Source organism: Macaca mulatta, chromosome 13 (assembly GCF_049350105.2).
Source record: "Macaca mulatta isolate MMU2019108-1 chromosome 13, T2T-MMU8v2.0, whole genome shotgun sequence".
NCBI lineage: Eukaryota > Metazoa > Chordata > Mammalia > Primates > Cercopithecidae > Macaca > Macaca mulatta.
Window position 1 is genome coordinate 116,027,456 of NC_133418.1, and position 21,180 is coordinate 116,048,635.

The following is a 21,180-nucleotide window of genomic DNA, read 5'->3' on the forward strand; positions in this document are numbered from 1 at the left end:
AGCAGACGGCATTAATGTTCACTGACAGGAGATAATGTGTTTGTTCTGCTGCATGTCCTTGCTTTAGCCTTTTAGAGAAATTTTTGTATTTTCTATAATAAGTTTAGCTCTAAGTGACTTAGTACTTCATATAGATTTGATTTTTCATTTTAGTTTCTTTTTGTTTTAAACAAGCTTATTTCTTTCTGTACTTTAAACTGATTTTCCCCCAGAGTAAACTAATTGATGTATGAAGTAAGAAATAATATTGTAAATTTTCTCCTCTGATGAATAATATGATTAGGGCTTTACTAATTAATAACAGATTGAAGTTTGTTTTTCTGTTAGTTATAAGGCAGTTAAACAAAAACAGAGAGTCAAGAATCAATGCATTTGTGTTTCATTTTGCTAAGTTACAATATTATTTTAAAACATGAAAGCACCTCCCCTGTCATTACCATATTAACATAATGTCATATCAAAGAAAGGAAACTTTAATATTAAAGATTAGAAGATATAAAGTCAAAGAAGAGTTTTCAAAATGGAGTATGTGTAGCTTTCTAGAAAATTTCTTATAATGCCTGTTTTTCTCAATCTGCCATTGACTTATCTGACACTGGTCCCCCAATTTGCGATATAGAACCACCAGACTCTTCAAGGTTCCATATAGCCTTGTTAATTATATAATATGCTATTTTAAGTAATTGCTTTATACTAATTCATAAGTTTCTTGAAGGCCTCTGCCTTGGTATTCTTTTGTGTGTTGCTGTGCCCAGAGTCAGCACATGATACTTGTTGACAAATACACATGATAGTTGGAACAGTTGTTCATTCATGAACACATCTTACTGAGGATGGGTAAAGTACTATCCTGCTAGAATTTGGGATACACACTTATGAAAGTCTTGAACCTGGATCTTCATAGAGAATTTCATAAAAACAATTTTAAAAGTGATGATTAATGTTATTTTTACCTTGCCCATCACTGCTTTCTGATTATTTTCAGCCTGTCAGCCAAGTGTGCTGATATCCTCCCTGCATTTATAGAATTTTTTTATCTGGCAGAAATGCCGCTGCTGCTGTTTTGTCTTCTCACAGGTTTGGGGATGAGAATTAGAATTGAGATGTGAAAATAAGATGAAATTGGGTTTGGATATGTTTAGTTTGAGGGCTGATAAGACATTCAGTCGTCTGTGGCCAGTAGACATTGGGAAATCTAGTATTGGAATCTGGGCAAGAAGTCAAGGCCGGTGATGGAAATTTGGCAGTTAGTTACTAGGATAGAGAGTTGCATGGGAGTGACTAAGATGATCAGTGTGAAGAAAGATGAAAGCTGCAGTCAAAAATGGACTTCTCTTATGCTGTGTGTCATACTGCAGTTTTTAAATTGTGCATGTTTATTCGGTCTCTTCCTATTACAACATAAGCTACTTAAGGTCAGCAACTGTTTTGTCTTTCATCTTTATATCCTCTAAAGTACAAAGCACAGAACCTTGCGTATAGTGAACTTCGTGCATAGTTATGGTGCCACACTTTTTAGGACATGGGAGGAGAGTCTAGAAGATGAAAAGATCAAGATAAGGTCGTGCCTTGGAAGCCACAGGAAGAATGTGTAGGTCATTTTCATTTAGTGTCCTGGAGATCAGTGTGGATGAGAACCAATAATTTAATTTGTTAAGGTGTTTGTGAAGCAACCAGTAGGAGAGCACTTTGCAGCCCGAAGAGGGCTTTTGAAATTTACATGTTAGCTTTCATTTAGTGTTGGATGTGAACACTCATGTGATTGGAGATCCTAATATGGAGAGAAGGTGGGTTGATAGGGAAAAGTGAAAGGTGAGGAGAGTGGAAAGGTGAGGAGAATGGAAGAGTTGAGGAGAGAGTTGGAGGAGGATAGCTGTACCTAGAGGACTCAGGTTGAGAATGTAGAGTGATGAGATTTAAGGGTTCACTGTGGCAAATGGTTGACAAAGGTTACTGGAGCTGGCAAGATTACTTGTGTTAGATGGCTATCAGCATGGATTGTAAGGCTTTCTAGACAAATGAAGAGAGCTGTGAAATAGAATTTAAATTAGTTGAGGAAGGTAGCTGACATCCTTGGACAGTAAATATTTGGATGATGGAGGGATACAAATGAAGTGGACCCAAGGCCTAGGAGGAGCTGCAGGGAGAAAGCCTGTTGCTTCTCCTCTTTCACTGAGTTAAGGGAAGGAGAAAAGAATGACCTTCATTCTAGAGGGCTGTGGGAGAAATAATATCTGAGCAAAGCTGGGTGAGGAGCTACAGAAAGAAATTATGGGGAAGATAGAGATAAAAATTCATATTATATATGTGCTTTATGTGAAAAATAAGAAAAGTTCAGAGTTTATTTTACAGAAACATGGATGTTGTTACTCTGCACACTGTATACAAAGATAAGAACGTTCAAGCTTCCTACTATTATTTCACAGAAAGGAGACACTCCCTTGCATATTGCTATTCGTGGAAGGAGCCGGAAACTGGCAGAACTGCTTTTAAGAAATCCCAAAGATGGGCGATTACTTTATAGGCCCAACAAAGCAGGCGAGACTCCTTACAATATTGACTGTAGCCATCAGAAGAGTATTTTAACTCAAATATTTGGAGCCAGTAAGTATTGAGTTTTTCTCTGAACTGAGATTTTAAATAATGAATGTTCCATTAAAAAGTATGGAAAATAAGGCCAGGCATGGTGACTCATGCCTGTAATCCCAGCACTTGAGGAGGCCGAGGCAGGAGGATTGCCTGAGCGCAGGAGTTTGAGACAAGCCTGGGCGGTACAGTGAGGCCTCATCTCTACAAAAAATTTAAAAAAGAGCTGAGTGTGGTGGTGTGCCTGTAGTCCTAGCTTCTTGGGAGGCTGAGGTGGGAGGATCTCTTGAGCCAGGGAGATGGAGATTGCTGTAAGCCAAGATCGTACCACTACACTGGGTCTCCCTCTGTTGCCCAGGCTGGAGTACAGTGATGCAGTCATAGCTCACGGCAACCTCAAATTCCTGGGCTCAAGCGATCCTCCCACCTCAGCCTCCTGAGTACTTGGAACTACAGGCCCATGCCACCACACCCAGCTAATTTTTTATTTTTTTTTGTAGAGACGAGGTCTTGCCATGTTCCCTAGTCTGGGGCCAAGCGATCCTCCCACCTTGGCCTCCCAAAGTGCTGGGATTACAGACATGAGCCACTGTGCCTGGCCATGATTCTATTTTTTTAAGATTTTTGTATTTTAAAATATTTTTTCTTATTATAATAGTAATGTGCACTAATTACATTTCAGGAATGAAAATGTAAGTATAGCAGAAAGTGAAAATTCCCCATTATCCCCTATCTCCCAACTTGTAATTGTTTAAATGACCCTCCAGGCTTTTCTTTATGCTTATAAAAATGTTATATACTATATAGTTTTAAAAAATAAAAATTGAGTTATACTATGTTACAAAAGCTTAACGTATCATATTTTAATTATTGCATAATTTTTCATCATAGTACATTGAGTTCTCTGTTGGTGAATATTTAGTTTTGCTAACAATTAGTGCTGCAGCGAACACCTTTGTACATATATTCGTTGACTCTTATTTCTAGGATTTTTTTTCTTTCTTTTGAAAATAGTATTAGAGATTCAGGGGGTACAATTAGGATTATTTTCTTAGGGTAAATTCCCACAAGTAGAATTCCTAAGTCAATGGATGCCAGTAGTTTCGATACACTTTCCAAAATGGTTGTAAAAATTTCTTCTCCCTCTGGCAGTGTAAGATACCACAATTCCCCACAAGTTTGCTAGCACTGGGTATTTCCAGCCTCTTACTCTTTGCAAATCAGATAAATAAGAAAAAAAAATCTAATTTCAATTTGTGTTTTAAAATTATTAGTGAAATTGAGATCTTGTAATATATTTACAGGCTATTGCTTCTGAGCCTTTTGGCTTAGATAATATGTAATATATTCATAGGCTACTTGTATTCTTGCCAGTTTCCTTTTAGTATCCTTTGTCCACTTTTTAGTTTTCAATATTAAAAAAAAATTGATGTAAGAGTCTTTCTGTGTTATGGATATTGATCCTGGGTGTGTCCTATGTGCTGCATTCCCCTCTCCTCAGCACACTCTTGGTTGATGGTCATGGATTTTTATTCCGCATTCAAAAGTTTTACATTTTTGTAGTTAATTCATTAGTCTTTTCCTGCAGTTCTGGCCTTAGTATTACATTGAGAAAGAAAAGCCTTTTTAAACAAAGATTTTTAAAGTTTCTCCTGTATTTTCTTCTATTACTTCTATGGTTTTACTTTTTTCTACTTAATTTTTTAATGTTTCAGAAAATTTTGTTAAGGCTATGAGGTATGTAGCATTTTAATTTAATTTTTTTCATGAATGATTAAACTTTCCCAACACCACTTACTAATTCATCCTTTCCTGCCTTATTTGAAATGCCACTTATGTTAATATCCTATATGAGTTCCAGAATGTTCAAATTATTGTTTTACATTTTTATTCTCCAGTGACAACTACCCTTCAGTAGTCTTTATTATTTTTTTCCTATTCTTACATGTTCTTCTTTCCTTTCAATTAAAACAAAATTCTCATGGGTTTTTAATTAGAACTACCTTGAAGTGACAGAATAATTTGGGAGAATTGCTGAACCTTTCTGCTTGGAATCATAGAATGTTTCTTTTTCTCTTATCTATTATGCTCTTCAGTAACATTTTGTAACTTTCTTTGTATCGGTATTACACATATTAAATTTATTTTACATACTCATTTGTGTTAATCATCATATGTTACTGATTCTGAAATGCACACTGTTCCCATAATTTAACATCTCTGAAATTGGTATGTGTCTTGTAAGTGATGGACAAGAAAGCATGATGTCACAATTTGGCAGCATTTTGTTCTTTCTTAGTTATATATAAAAAGATGTATCTCATAATTAATAGGTATCTTAAGTTCTATGAAATATGATAGTAATTTAAGAATCTCTGAAACTTTTTTTTTTAAATTTTAAATCAGGTAGCCTTCCAAGTCAGAGTAGGCTCAGAGACTCCCTGAAACTGTCTTTACATGGTTATAAACATTTGAAATAATTTTTTCCTTTCTAATCAAGTAAACAATAAATGAAAATAGTGTTCCTTTCTAATAGTAATTCCACTGTTTAACGTAAGATATGATGTGTTTTAATTACAGGACACTTGTCTCCTACTGAAACAGATGGTGACATGCTTGGGTATGATTTATATAGCAGTGCCCTAGCAGATATTCTCAGTGAGCCGACCATGCAGCCACCTATTTGTGTGGGGTTATATGCACAGTGGGGAAGTGGGAAATCTTTCTTACTCAAGAAACTAGAAGGTAAAGAGCTTGCTTATACAAAGTCTCTATATGTAAAACAAGGTTTTTTTCTCTGGGGATTTTTCTGAAATAAAGAGGAAGACCGCTTTCTGTATGAGCATGTGTGTTACACGGTTTACTGAGATGAACTCCCCTCTGGTTGGTCCTTCACATGGTCATTTGAGTTCTCTTTCTAAAGCAGATCCAGTTGTGTGATAAACCTACATGAAAACCCTTGCTGGCAGGTTTTTTTGGGCCCTTCACAGACTTGTCAGTTTGCATGGTCCCACCTGCCAGTACCACCTCTGGCATGTGCCCCAGCTTCAGTCACAGAGGACTGTTTGCTCTTGCAAGAACAGACCAGACGTGTTTCCCAGGTTGCTCCCTCTATAAGCAGCTTCTTAGCTGGCCTCACTACCACCCACCTAACACGTATGCCTTTTGCTTGGCAAAATCTTGCTCGTTCTTCAAGGATAGGTTTCAGTATTGCCTGTAAAAATTTCCCAGAGTTTTGCACAAAGAATAACTTGTATGGGGCTCCTTTGGGCTCAACATGTACCTTTAAGCACAGTATTCTCAATTGTGATTGGAGGGAGAAGGGATGAGGACGATCACAGTGGAATGGTGGTGACATGTAGTTTGAAGATACAGAGTATTATTTTTGCATGTGGAAACAATATGCATATGCGTAATGTTTGTGTTAATGCAAACCACAAAAAATCTCAAGAAAATCTTGACAGGTGGGAGTATATGAGAAGGGATTTCGTACATCCTCCACGTGAAGCAGGAGAGGGTGGTGATTCAGGCCTAGCTGTGGTCCTGGCGGTGAGATGTTCATCTTGGCAAGAGAACACTGGTTAAAATGGTTAAGTAGCAGTATTCTATCTAGGGACCTAGTAAAGTGCCCAATAAATGTTTACATTGAAAATGTGAAAACTGCAAATCGTGTTAAAAGTTGTGTTTCTTTAAACAGGAATAAGGTTTCATACTAAATTATCTTTCAGATGAAATGAAAACCTTCGCCGGACAACAGATTGAGCCTCTCTTTCAGTTCTCGTGGCTCATAGTGTTTCTTACCCTGCTACTTTGTGGAGGGCTTGGTTTATTGTTTGCCTTCACGGTCCATCCGAATCTTGGAATAGCAGTGTCATTGAGCTTCTTGGCTCTCTTATATATATTCTTTAGTAAGTTTTTGCTTTTTATCTTTTTCAAAAATGGAGAAAATGTTAAGATTCATAGATAAAGAAAAAAAATTATCTGTCTTTGAAAACCTGTATGTGATTTTCACTAATAGGGTGAGAAAATTGACCTTTTTGCTACTTCATAAATTTTCCTAAAGAAACATAACTCACAACTTGGCGGAAGTAGCTTATAAACTAATGTACTACTTGTTAATCTTGAAGTAAGACCCTAGATTATTATACTTCCTTTAATTAATGATTTATATTTAAATCTTTTTTCTGAAAAGAGGGCTTCTGAGCCATCACGGCGTGCTCTTGAGCATTTTGACCATGTCTGTACTTTTAATTTTATCTAAAAGCAAAGTAAAAAAATATAATCCCTATTCTTGGGGATGTCTTCAGTTGCAAGAAAAGAAATAGATTTACTGTAAGAGGAACTGATAACCAACTTTACCAGTTGCAAATAGTGATAAATCCAAAGTCATTTGCATTTGAATCTGAACTGCAGTTATGTTTCTGTTTAAGGCATATTTTAGTCAGTTTACTTTTCGTTTTTTGTATCTACTGTATCTTAGGGGAGGTTAATGGAATTCTTTGAGGAGTAGTTAGGAAATAGTATGGGACCATAGAAAGCTATGTAAGCTTAGCTGTCATTGCTTGATATTTGATCTTTGGAGAAAAGATCTGCTTGACTGATGACTGCTTTGGATAACTTTTTTAAACTGTGAATTTCAGTTGTCATTTACTTTGGTGGACGAAGAGAAGGAGAGAGTTGGAATTGGGCCTGGGTCCTCAGCACTAGATTGGCAAGACATATTGGATATTTGGAACTCCTCCTTAAATTGATGTTTGTGAATCCACCTGAGTTGCCAGAGCAGACTACTAAAGCTTTACCTGTGAGGTGAGTTGTTCCATTTGACAGAAGAAATCTTCAGTGAGATTCAGAAAAAAATATTTTTCACTTCAAAAAATTTATAGGGGCCGGGCGCGGTGACTCACCCTTGCAATCCCAGCACTTTGGGAGGCCGAGGTGGGCAGATCACCTGAGGTCAGGAGTTCGAGACCAGCCTGCCCAACATGGTGAAACCCCATCTCTACTAAAAATACAAAACTAGAGGGGGCATCATGGTGCATTCCTGTAATCCCAGCTACTTGGAAGGATGAAGCAGGAGAATCGCTTGAACCAGGGAGGCAGAGATTGCAGTGAGCCAGGATCGTGCCATTGCACTCCAGCCTGGGTGACAAGAACGAAACTCTGTCTCAAAAAAAAAGTTTATAGAGTATAATTTCTCAATGTATGTTCCAAAAAACATTGGTACCTGGAACCTTTTACATACAAAAATAAAAACATGCCCTGGTCAAATACTGTGGGAAACACTTCAGATTATGTGTCCCTCTTGTACGTTAAAGGATCAGAGGCACCTTTCCATAAAGAAAGCTGTTTAACCTTTATTTACCAAATTTTATTTGAGCATAAACCTTTTCTCCCTGTTATGTCACCTGTTACTGTCCTTTGGAACACACTTTGAAGAGAGCACTGGATGGAGGAAGGGTCCAGCCAATGGCCTTGGTTCCCAGAGAGCTCCTGGTTGGAGACCTGGCCCCTCCTTATGTGAGCAGTTAACCTGGGGAAACCCAGCTCCCCTCTCTGAGCTGTGCTTTTCTCAGCTCAGGAAATATATTCACATGTCTATCTAAAATTATTATTCATACTAAGTAGGAAATGTATGAGAAAACAGAAAAGATGAAAAATGTTTAAGTCCAGGAATAAAGGAAAGGTAGAGGACTCCAGAAGAAGGTAAAATGGAAAAAAAAAAGAAAAAAAAGGCTAGAAAATTAAAAGCAAAAGAAAGTCAATGGAAGTAAGCAATGTAAGAATTTAAATAGTATTAAGGCCAGATGTGGTGGCTCACACCTGTAATCCCAGCACTGTGGGAGTCCGAAGCAGGCAATTGGTTGCACTCAGGAGTTCACAACAAGCCTGGGTAATGGCGAAACCCCATCTCTACAAAAAATAAAAAAATTAGCTGGGTGTGGTGGCCCGCCTGTAGTTCTAGCTACATGGGAGGCTGAAGCGGGAGGACTGCTTAAGCTTGGGAGGTTGAGGGTACAGTGAGCCAAGATCATGCCACTGCACTCCAGCCTGGGCGACAAAGGGAGACCCTGTCTCTAAATAAATAAAAAGCATTAAAAGATGAAACAATTTTAAATTATAAGAAAAAATAAGTGTAATTTAAGATGAAAATAAATAGGCCAAATCAGATAAAATATTAAAACTGAATATAAGAGAAAAATAAAGGTGAAAACTTTTAAGTAACTAGCATATAGAATTAAGTATTAAGAAAAGGATTTAAAAGTGAAAAAGTTAAAAGGAAAACAGAATAAAATAATTGGGAGAATGTTTTTACAGAAAATAAGGAAACCAGTCTAAATTAATGAGGTGGTATTTTTTTTTTCAGTTAGAACAATTAAAATAGCATCATCAAGACCACACAGTATAATGCAGATTGTATTCTGAGAGCAATGCTTATCTACTGGACTGAGATGAGAGTTTAATTTACAGATGGAAGGGAGAAAGGAACTAATACAGAAATAATAATGATTCAGAGACTCAGAATACAAATAATTCACTTAATTTTTAAGAACAATTGTGAAGAGAATACTTTACAACTATTTCTCAATCCCTGGCAGATGTTGAGGCTATAAATAAGCCTTTCTAAAACTTGAGTTTTTAAATGGTATTACTGGGCTTGAAATTCTTTAATGAATGTAATTACTATTTTTTCAGGGTTAGAGTCTCTTTCGTTGGTGTTAGAAAACTTTCTTTGTGCAACTCTTGGTGGTCACATCATGACACGGGTGTCACCTTTTAACCACTGTGTCATCAGGTCTGCTGGGGTGTCCGGTACTTCACATCTAAGTTCTGGCATAACTTTCCCCCGACTGTCCTTAGTCAGAATTACTTCATATGACTCTGTATATTTCACTTTTATTACTGTTTTTTTCCTAAGAAAAGTATGTAAGATTTTAGAAGTGGAAGCTACCTAATTACAAATTCTTTTCCCTCCTTGGAATTTAAAAAACAATATTTTGAAAGAGAAATAAAATAAAGGGTAAATGATGCAAAGATGACATATATACATTTAAGTTATTTGTTACTTTAGATACCAAAGTAATGTTTGATTTGTTCTTTTCTTCAAGGTTTTTGTTTACAGATTACAATAGACTGTCCAGTGTAGGTGGAGAAACTTCTCTGGCTGAAATGATTGCAACCCTCTCGGATGCTTGTGAAAGAGAGTTTGGCTTTTTGGCAACCAGGCTTTTTCGAGTATTCAAGACTGAAGATACTCAGGGTAGGATTTCTTTCCTTCCTTCTTTGTGTGTAAGGGGTCGGGGTGGGATGGATGTTCAATTTATTTTCATGAAACATACCTTGAACATTAGACTCATCAGGTACTGTGACTATAATGTTAGGATTTTCTAGATACTTGATATATTAGTAATCATTAAAACCATTTGTTGCATTACAGGTAAAAAGAAATGGAAAAAAACATGTTGTCTCCCATCTTTTGTCATCTTCCTTTTTATCATTGGCTGCATTATATCTGGAATTACTCTTCTGGCTATATTTAGAGTTGACCCAAAGCATCTGACTGTAAATGCTGTCCTCATATCAATCGCATCTATAGTGGGATTGGCCTTTGTGTTGAACTGTCGTACATGGTGGCAAGTGCTGGACTCCCTCCTGAATTCCCAAAGAAAGCGCCTCCATAATGCAGCCTCCAAACTGCACAAATTGAAAAGCGAAGGATTCATGAAAGTAAGCACCCACTGGTTATTAGAAACAATTGTAATGTGAATGTGCTGCCACTGCCATGCTCATTTGGGCTTTAGAAAGTATACTCTCTAAGTGTTAAAGTGTTGCATTTATTTTAGGTTAGTTAATTTGTTCATTCATTCATTCAAGACTATAATTTAAGGTAGTTTTAAGTTCACAGCAAAATTTAGAGGGAGGTGCAAAGATATCCCATATACCCACTTCCCCGACACATACAGAGCCTCCCCAGTTAGCACCATTACTACCAGAGCAGTACATTTGTTACAACTGACGAACTTAGGTTGACACATCATAATCACCCAGCATCCATAGTTTACGTTAGGGTTCGCTCTTGGTGTGGTACATTCTATGGGCTTGGACAAATGTGTAACATGTATCCACCATTATAGTCTTATACAGAGTAGATTTATTGCCTTCAAAATCTTCTGTGCTTCACCTGTTCACACCTGTTCACCCTTCCCTCCACCCTCCTCCCTAATCCCTGGCTACCATTTCTTTTTCCTATCACCATAGTTTTGCCCTTTCCAGAATGTCATCTAGTTGAATCATACATGTGTAGTCTTTTCAGATTGGCTTCTTTCACATAGTCATATGCATTTAGTTTCCCTTTGTGTCTTTTCATGGCTTGCTAGCTCATTTCTTTTTAGCATGGCTAATATTCCATTGTCTGGATATATCACAGTTCATTTATACATTTACCTACTGAAGGACATCTTTATTGCTTCCAGGTTTTGGCAAGTATGAATAAAGCTGCTATAAACTTTTGTGTACAGGCTTTTGTATGAACATAAAGGAGTTGAAAACTCTTTGGGTAAATACCAAGGAGTGTGATTGCTAGCTTGTATGGTGTTTCGTTTTGTTAGAAACAACCAAACTGTCTTCCAAGGTGGCTGTACTATTTTGCATTCCCACCAGAAATGAATGAGGCTCCTGTTGCTCCACATCACATCCTCACCAGCGTTTGGTATTTTTGGTGTTCTGGATTTTGGCCATTCTGATAGGTGTGCAGTGGTATCTTATTGTTTGAATTTGCATTTCCCTGATGACACGTGTTGTGGAGCGTATTTTCATGTGCTTATTTGCTATCTGTATGTCTTCTTTGGTGAATTCGCTGTTAAAGTCTTTGGCTTATTTTTCAATCAGGTTGTTCATTTTCTTATTGTTGAGTTTTAAAAGTTCTTTGTATATTTTGGATAATGGTCCTTTATCAGACATGCTTTTTGCAAATATTTTTTCCCATTCTTTGGGTTGCTTTTCATTCACTTGACAGTGTCTTTTGCAGAGCAGACATTTTTTATGAAGTCTAGCTTATTAATTCTTTCTTTCATGGATCTTGCTGTGGTGTACTATCTAAAAAGTTAACACCAAACCTGTAGTCATCTAGATTTTATCCTCTGTTATTTTGTAGGTGTTTTATATTTTTACATTTAGGTCTGTGAGCTATTTTGAGTTAATTTTTGTGAAGTGTGAATGTGTCTAGATTCTCTTCTTTCTTGCTTTCTTGCTGGCTTCTTTGCTTCTTCTTCTGTTCTCTTCTCTTCTCTTTTCTTCTCTTCTCCTCTCTCTTCTCCTCTCCTCTCCTCTCCTCTACCCTTTCTTTTCTTTTTTTGTTTCCAGTTGTTCCAGAACCATTTGTTAAAAAGACTATTTCTTCCATTGTATTGCCTTTGCCGCTTGTCAAAGACCAATTGACTACATTTGTGTAGGTCTGTTTCTGGGCTCTCTTTTCTCTTTGTCTATTCATTTGCCCATACCACACTGTTTGATTACTCTAGCTTTATTTTCTTGAAGTTGGGTAGTGTCAGTCCTCCTATTTTGTTCTTCTCCTTCAATATTGTGATAGCTATTCTGGGTCTTTTTCTCCTCATAGGAACTTTTGATTCACCTTAAATAACTTGCTGGGATTTTCATTGAGATTGCATTAAATCTATAGGTCAAATATTGAGTCTTCCTATCCATGAACATGGAATATCTCCTCATTTATTTAGTTCTTCCTTGATTTCTTTCAAGAGTTTTGTAGTTTTCTCATATAGATCTTATACATATTTTGTTAGATTTATACCTATTTCATTTTTTGCAGTGTTAATATAGATAGTAATTGTGTTCTTAATTTCATGTTTGACTTGTTCATTGCTGATATATAGGAAAGTGATCAAATTTTGTATATTAATCTGAAACCTTGCTATAATTGTTAGTCCCAGGAGGTTTTTTTGTTGTTGATTCTTTCAGTTTTTCTACATAGAGAGTCAAGTCACCTGTGAACTAAGACAGTTTTCTTTCTTCCCAATCTTCATACCTTTTTTTTCCTTTGTTGTTGTTGTTGTTTGTTTTATTGCGTTAGTTAGGACTTCCAGTACTGTGTTGAAAAGGAGTGGTAAGAAAAGGGACATCCTTGCCTCGTTCCTGATCTTAGTATATGTTCTCATGTTCTCACCATTAAGTATGATGTTAACTATGGATATTCTTTATCAAGTTGAAGAAGTTTCTCTCTGTTTCTAGTTTACTGAGAGTTTCTACCATGAATGGGTGTTGGCTTTTTCTGTATCTATTTATATAATCATGTGATCTTTCTTCTTCAGTCTGTTTTTCTTTTTTTTGAGACTGAGTTTCACTCTTGTTGCCCAGGCTGGAGTGCAGGAGTGCAGTGGTGCCATCTCAGCTCACTACAACCTCCGCCTCCCGGGTTCAAGCGATTCTCCTGCCTCAGCCTCCCAAGTCGGTGAGATTACAGGAATGTACCACCACGCCCAGCTAATTTTGTATTTTTAGAAGAGACGAGGTTTCACCATGTTGATCAGGCTGGTCTCGAACTCCTGACCTCAGGCGACCCACCTTCCTTGGCCTCCCAAAGTGCTGGGATTACAGGTGTGAGCCATTGTGCCCAGCTTAGTCTGTTGATGTGATGGATTACATTAATTGATTTTTGAATGTGGAACCAGCCCTACCTACCTGGCATAAATCTCACTTGATTGTGGTGTATAATTCTTTTTATATATTTGCATATGATTTGCTAATACTTTGTTGAGGATTTTTGTATCTATGTCCATGAGATATTTATTGATCTGTAGTTTGCTTTTCTGGTCATGACTTTGGTTTTGGTATTAGGGTGATGCTGACTTCATAGAATGAGTTAGGAAGCATTCCCTTTGCTTCTGTCTTCTGAAAGATGCTATGTAGAGTTAGTATAATTTCTTCTGTAAGTGCTTGGTAGACTTCACTCATGAACCCTTCTGAGCCTGGTGCTTTCTGTTTTGAAAAATTATTATTGATGCAATTTCTTCAATAGATACAGGCCTGTTCTTATGAATTTTGGCAAATTATGTCTTTCAAAGAACTGGTCCGTTTATCTAAGTTATCAAATTTGTGGGCATAGAGTTGTTCGTGGTATCCCTTTATTATCCTATTTTTTCCATGAGGTCTAAAGTGATAACCTGTCTTTCATGTGCTGTTATTCTGAATTTGTGTTCCCTCTTCTTTCATCTTAGTTAGTCCAAGGCTTACTGGTTGTGTTTACCTTTTGACCTAACTAGCTTTTGGTTTCATTGTTTTATTTCTGTTTTAGTTTTTATTATTTCTTTTCTTCTGATTACTTTGGATTTAATTTGCTCTTCTTTTTCTGCTTTCCTGAGGTGGAAGCTTAGATTATTAATTTTATTTTATTTTTATTTATTTATTTTTTGAGATGGAATCTCACTCTGTTGCCCAGGCTGTAGTGCAGTGGTGCAGTCCCAGCTCACTGCAACCTCTGCCCCCTGGGCTCAAGGAATCCTCCCACCTCAGCCTGCTGAGTAGTTGGGACCACAGGCTACATGCCAGCACGCCTGGCTAATTTTTGTAGAGATAGGGTTTCATCGTGTTGCCCACACTGGTCTCGAACTCCTGAGCTCAAGTGCTCCACCCTGCTTGACCTCCCAAAGTGCTAGGATTACAGGCATGAGCCACTGCACCCAGCCAGATTATTGATTTTATATCTTTATTCGTTACTAATACATGCATTCAGTGCTATACATTTTCTTCTTAGCAGTTCTTTTGCTGCATCCCACAAATTTTGATAAGTTGTGTTTCCATTTTTATTTAGTTCAAAATATTTTAAAATTTCTCTTGAGATTTTTTTTCTTTGACCCATGTGTTATTTGGAAGTGTGTTTTAAAATCTGTACATGTTTTGGGATTTTCCAATTATCTTTCTGTTTTTGATTTCTAGTTTAATTCCACCGAGGGTAGACATTGTATGCATGATTTCTATTTTAAATTTGTTGCTGGGCGCGGTGGCTCACGCCTGTAATCCCAGCACTTTGGGAGGCCGAGGCAGGTGAATCATGAGGTCAGGAGATTGAGACCATCCTGGCCAACATGGTGAAAACCCGTCTCTACTAAAAATACAAAAAATTAGCCAGGCGTGGTGGTGGGCGCCTGTAGCCCCAGCTACTTGGGAGGCCGAGGCAGGAGAATGGCGTGAACCCAGGAAGCGGAGCTTGTAGTGAGCCGAGATTGTGCCACTGCACTCCAGCCTGGGCGACAGAGCGAGACTCCGTCTCAAAAAAAAAAAAAAAATTTTGTTATGGTGTGTTTTATGGCTCAGAATGTGGTCCATCTTGGTGAATGCTTTATGTGAATTATTTTTTTCTGGATGAAGTAACTGTAGATGTCTGTCATACCAAGTTGATTGATGGTGGTATTGAGCTGAACTGCGTCCTTACTGGTTTTCTGACTGCTGCATCTGTCCTTGTAGAATGGTGTTGAGGTCTCCAGCTATGATAGTGTATTTATCTATTTCTTCTTGCAGTTCTGTCAGCTTTTGTTTTATATATTTTGATTCTCTGTTCTTAGATATGTAAATGTTTAGGATTGTTATGTCTCCTTAGAGAATCAGCTCCTTTGTTGTTATGTAATGCCCCTCTTTAATCCCAGTTACTTTCCTTGCTTTGAAGTCTACTCTGTCTGTCTGAAATTAATATAGTTACTCCCACTGTCTTTTGATTGGTGCTGGTATATCTTTCTCCATTCATTTACTTTTAATCTACATGTGTCTTTTTATGTAAGGTGGGTTTCTTGTAGATAACATAAAATTAGCTCTTGTTTTTTGATCATCTCTGACATCTCTTTCTTCTAATTGGTATCTTTAGAACACTGACATTCAGAGGGATAATTGATTTAGATGAATTAATATCTATTGTATTTGCTACTGTTTTCTATTTGTTGCTCTATTTGTTCCTATTTTTGTCTTCTACTTTTTGTCTTTTATGCTTTTATTGAGCATTTTATATGATTTCATTTTCTCACCTTTCTTAGCATATCAATTGTACTTTTTTTTAAACTTTTTTTTTAGTGGTTGCCCTACAGTTTGCAATATGCGTTTACAACGAATCCAAGCCCACTTTCAAGTAATACTGTATCACTTCTCAGGTAGTTTATCTTATAAAAGCAAAATAATCCTAATTTCTCTCTCCCATCTCCAGTATCATTGTTGTCCTTAATTTCATTTACATATACAATCATACATATTAAATATGCACATTATACGCACACCCCCCCACACACACACACCCACACACACATATATAAGCATACATAATCAAGGAGTGGCCACTTCTAAAGTGTTTACATATATGTAGAACCAGAAACCAGCAGTCCTTTTATTTATTTTGAGTTCTATTTCAGATTTTTCCAGTGGAAATACATATTTGGAGTGAGAAACATTATAACAATAGCATGTTTTTATAAAATAGACTTTTATAAGTTATTTGAAAGAGTTAGCAACTACTATCTAATAATATAAGTTCCTCTAGAGCCCAGTAAAGAGATCTGTGTTTGAAAATAGCAAATTGAACCACCAAAATAAATAATACAGGATTTTGTTTTTCAAAGTGAAAGGGACTTTATAGAATTCTGCAGCTCATTCCTGTGGTCAAGGTCAGATGCCATCAGAGAGCCAGCAGCAGTGTAGTGCTTCGATCATTTGGATTTGCATCCAGATCTGAATCTTTTGACAGTCAGAGCCTCTGACCTTGGCAAGTTAGTCACTCAACCCAGTTTGTTCTTTTTAGAACAGATATGGTAGTGTCTATCCCACAGTGTCATTCTGAGGATCAACTGCTGTAATTTATGTGTAGTCACTTGGTAAATTGTGAAGTACTTGCTCTTATTTTAAGTGGAACCACAACTGGCAGCACGGACTTCGAATGTCTTCTGTTCCTATTAGATGACTTTCTATCACATTTTCTAAGAAATATGTTTAAGCTTCTTGGATCTTCCTTCAGTGCTTTCTATACCTTCCTTTGCAATACAGGTTCTTAAATGTGAAGTAGAATTGATGGCCAGGATGGCAAAAACCATTGACAGCTTCACTCAGAATCAGACAAGGCTGGTCGTCATCATCGATGGATTAGATGCCTGTGAGCAGGACAAAGTCCTTCAGATGCTGGACACTGTATGTTTGCGCCACCTCAAAAGTCGCTGTTGTTATGTTGTGGCACTTGAGAGAATGTGTGACTTCACAAATATCTAAAAATAGAATGGAATTTGTTTTTATTTGAGTAGTTCCTATTCATTTTGTGATTTTTCTTTTGTAAAATCAACCATTCTTTATGCAGAAACATAGAAAGAGTAAATGTTTAGTCACAAAGAGATTTAAATAATTTAGCTTAATGGCACTGTGAGAAAAAAATGAATAGAGCATCTCTTAAGTCTGCAGTGTGGCTCAAGCTTTTCTTTGCAGATAGTTATGGTTAGAATCCAAGATAACACAGGAAGCCCACAGAATTTGTAGCTTTTTTTTAATTAAAGCAAGTACATCAGTGGGGCTCTCTGTAAGGTATGTTATGAGCAATAGTGATTTGACTTTGGGCAGAGACCAGTGTGCCCAGTACCTCATGTGTGTTCGTGAATGTTTCTCATGTGTGTTGATTTATCTCTTTAGCAGACTGTAAATGTCTGAAAGAAGGACAATATAAATTTTCTTTGCAGATTTTATCCATGTTAGATGACAACAAACCTAGACTGAGCTGTCAATAAACTTTGCTTCTGTACAGAATAAGTTTTGATGAACAAGAAATAGTAGTTTAGAAATAGAGTCACCAAAAGATAGCACATATTTTGAAGAGATGCCTTATTCTTTTGGACAATTAAAATGTGTGTCACAGCTGTACATGTCTTCTACCACAGGTCCGAGTTCTGTTTTCAAAAGGCCCTTTCATTGCCATTTTTGCAAGTGATCCACATATTATCATAAAGGCAATTAACCAGAACCTCAATAGTGTGCTTCGGGATTCGAATATAAATGGCCATGACTACATGCGCAACATAGTGCATTTGCCTGTGTTCCTTAATAGTCGTGGACTGAGCAATGCAAGAAAATTTCTCGTAACTTCAGCAACAAATGGGGACGTTCCATGCTCAGATACTACAGGTAAAGCTCAGGCTCCTAAAGTACTTTGAGTTTGAAATAGTTTCGTTGTTTCTTTATGGCGACTCTCTTTTTTACCTTGAAAAATGTTGTTATTTCACATTTCTTTAAATATACAACAGAATTTTGGTGTAAGTGATGCTGTCTTGATAAATTCTTTAAGGGATACAGGAAGATGCTGACAGAAGAGTTTCACAGAACAGCCTTGGGGAGATGACAAAACTTGGTAGCAAGACAGCTCTCAATAGACGGGTAAGATGCCATTGGTTTCAATCTGTATGTTTGTATTGCTATTTATTTGAATACAAATAAAATTAAGATGATGCCACTTAAATAATATTTTGTAAATATTGCATTAAGCTCTTCAAATAAACATTATCATTGAATTCCCTTTCAGCTTCATGTGTTTCAGGGAATGTCCGCACCTAGAACCCTCACAACTGTACTTCGTATAGGGGTCCCAGCCTGTTCTCAGCCCAGGTGCTGCTCCTGATCCCTCAGATCTTAAAGCTTGCCAAATGATTTCATCCAGGGTTGAGAACCACTGTATTCATTCCTGGTCAGGTTGAGCTATGCCTGTTGCCACCATAGCAGTAGGGGAGAAAGGTTTGTAGTGTGAGAAAACTCCTGGCTTTGTCTTCCTTCCTGTTGGCCGTCCTTCCCTAAATGCTTGTGGGATGCTCACTCTTTGTTCTCTACCACACAGTGACTTGTGTCCTTCCCAGCCACTGGGGGTTTCTCCTTCAACACACTGGTTTCCCTGACCTCCCTATCTTGTTTGTACGGGACGAGGGCATGTTCTCTTTATATGTCTGTATGCATATGACAGGGAGATAATCACTTGCAGGGCAGTTGTGATAGTGCCACTCACACTCAGTGAAGTTGAGCTACTATTGGCCTTGTGTTTTTTTCTGATTTGCTACCATTAAGTTTGGATGTTTTACTTTTAAAAAAAAAGTCTTCAGTGACATTTTGATTTTATGCCTCTACCCTTTACAGATACGGATGCAAAGTTAATATGATGAATGACAATCGACAGCACTAAATTCAGAGGCATATATAACTTATCATTTTTAATTTCTTGCCTGGCATCCTTGGGTGCCGCATGGTTGCATCCATCCTTCCTGTGCATCAGGACCTTAGACAAGAGCACACCTTGGTTGTACCTGTTCCTCCTCTTATGAGATGGAATTCCTTTAGCCCATCCACCCTGTAGAGTGCCTTTCGTTCATATGGAGATGTGAGGATAGTTAGAGAGGTGGTCCCTTTGACACAGTTTTCACATGCTTTAAAATATCTAAACATCAGGCCAGGTGCAGTGCTCATGCCTGTAATCCTAGCACTTTGGGAGGATGAAGTGAGAGGATCACTTGAGACCAGGAGTTCGATACCAGCCTGGGCAACATAGTCACACCCTCTACATAAAATAGAAATAAAAAATTAGATGGGTGTGGTTGTGCATGCCTGTAGTCCCAACTACTCAGAAGGCTGAGGTGGGAGGATTGCCCAAGCTCAGAACGTCCAGGTGGCAGTGAGCTGTGATTGCCCTACTGTACTCCAGCCTGGGTAGCAGAGAGAGACCCTGTCTAATAATAATAATAATAATAATAACCTAAAAATCAAAATGCTGAATCCTTAAAACCAGACAAGGGCTTATTTGCTTTATTATTTAAGGGTTCCTATAAATAGCCAGACCCCATGGAGTTTGAATATCATTCTCTTTACACAATTCTGCTTACTTATAATCTTAAAGGCATTGAGCTTCCTCTAATTGTACCACTGTAACTTAAAATGCATCTGAAGCTAAACCGTAGCATTTCATGCAGTTGCTGTGAATATGACTTTACAATTGCTTTGTGAAGATTCTACCTCACGGATAATAATTTATTACTGTATGATATTCCTCTTTGACTAAAACTTTGGATTTTTTGTTGCTATAAAAATTTATTAACATCTCAGAAAGCCTTAAGTTCCTAGACTGGACGCATGGGTTCCTTCTCACTGATGATGTGCTGTTTCAGGACACTTACCGAAGAAGGCAGATGCAGAGGACCATCACTCGCCAGATGTCCTTTGATCTTACAAAACTGCTGGTTACCGAGGACTGGTTCAGTGACATCAGTCCCCAGACCATGAGAAGATTACTTAATATTGTTTCTGTGACAGGTGACTTTTGACTCTTATTGTCTATGATCGATAATAAACTTTAACATTCACAAAACCATTTAATTTCAGAAACAAAGGTAGGTATGTATTGTGTGTATATGTTTACATTGCTAAATACTGGGTTTATTTGTATTAAGTGCACTTAATGAAGTCAGTTTTAGTTTTGACAATGAAAAGTCAAAACTGATATTATCAACCATCAGCTGTATACCATTATTTTAAAACTTTATGATTTAAAAAATCTTTCACTTAATCTGAAGTTTAATTTTTCTTTTGCTGTAAAGATAATTTAATTCTAATTCGTATTACTGAGTATAAATTAGCTTACAATTTACAATGTTGAAACTCAGATGTTATATGCTATTATTGTTTTAATTTTCAAATGATATTTTTGAATAAAAAATATTGACAATAAAATTGAGGATTATTGCCTGTGCCTGAAGTCCCTGCATGGAAGTCTGCTCCCTGCCTTGTGAATTCCTGCTTGCTCATAGCTTCAGGGCAACCACATCAATACTTGTAAGTTAGTTTGTAAAATATATGTCTCTTTGCAAGGTATTGATTGGTACTTTGTAATATTTACTAGTGTTAACTCTATTATGATAGTTATACTAGAATTGTGTTTTATATTATTGGGGTTCATGCTGTGAACTGTATTCCAAGTGAGGTTGTATCTAATATACTTACAATATTTTTGGTACTTAAATTCCTTTAAGTGAGTTCTCAAGCCTCACTGTATTTATGTTCAACAATGGGAATGTTTTAGTATGTTATCAACATATATATATTCATTTAACAGATGTGTAGTGAGTGTCTACCTTATGCCAGGTAACATTTCTGTCCTTTGTGGAGATAAGCAGTGAACAAGATAAAGTCTCTGCCCTAATAGAGAAGACCAAAAGATATAATGTCACAGAATGATGTGTGTCATGAAAACCACACCGTAAACAGGATATAGCCCTCCCTCTCACTCGAAAATTACTCCCATCAACACACAGATTGTTTCTCCCTTCCCAAGAAAAGCTGCTCTTGACCGCACCTCTGCCTCTAGCTACTACCCCATTTCTCAGCAAAGCTCCTCAAAAGCCTTGTCTGTCCCTGTGTCTCATATTCATCTCCCTCTGTTTTCTCTAACCTATTCCAATAATCTCTTGCTCTTGGTTCAGTAAAATTGCATTTTCAAGGTCACCAGTGGCTTCTGTGTTATAAAATTCAGTGGTCAGGCCAGCGCACATCTTATTTGACCCCATTAGTGGCGTTTGACAGTGTGTTGATCACTCT

The 21,180-nt window shown here is 37.3% G+C and overlaps 1 protein-coding gene across 12 annotated transcripts in view; it reads left to right on the forward strand.

Moving 5' to 3' along the window:
- KIDINS220 (kinase D interacting substrate 220) overlaps positions 1-21,180 on the forward strand; it is a 110,406-nt gene that overhangs the window by 41,635 nt on the left and 47,591 nt on the right. For all 12 annotated transcript variants that reach the window (XM_077960176.1, XM_077960182.1, XM_077960179.1 and 9 more), the window contains 10 exons: positions 2,427-2,604; positions 5,167-5,331; positions 6,315-6,494; positions 7,227-7,392; positions 9,693-9,844; positions 10,022-10,311; positions 16,618-16,758; positions 17,493-17,736; positions 17,897-17,985; positions 19,755-19,899. In XM_077960176.1, coding sequence (XP_077816302.1) covers positions 2,427-2,604; positions 5,167-5,331; positions 6,315-6,494; positions 7,227-7,392; positions 9,693-9,844; positions 10,022-10,311; positions 16,618-16,758; positions 17,493-17,736; positions 17,897-17,985; positions 19,755-19,899 — 1,750 coding nt within the window. The remainder of the gene's footprint in view (positions 1-2,426; positions 2,605-5,166; positions 5,332-6,314; positions 6,495-7,226; positions 7,393-9,692; positions 9,845-10,021; positions 10,312-16,617; positions 16,759-17,492; positions 17,737-17,896; positions 17,986-19,754; positions 19,900-21,180) is intronic.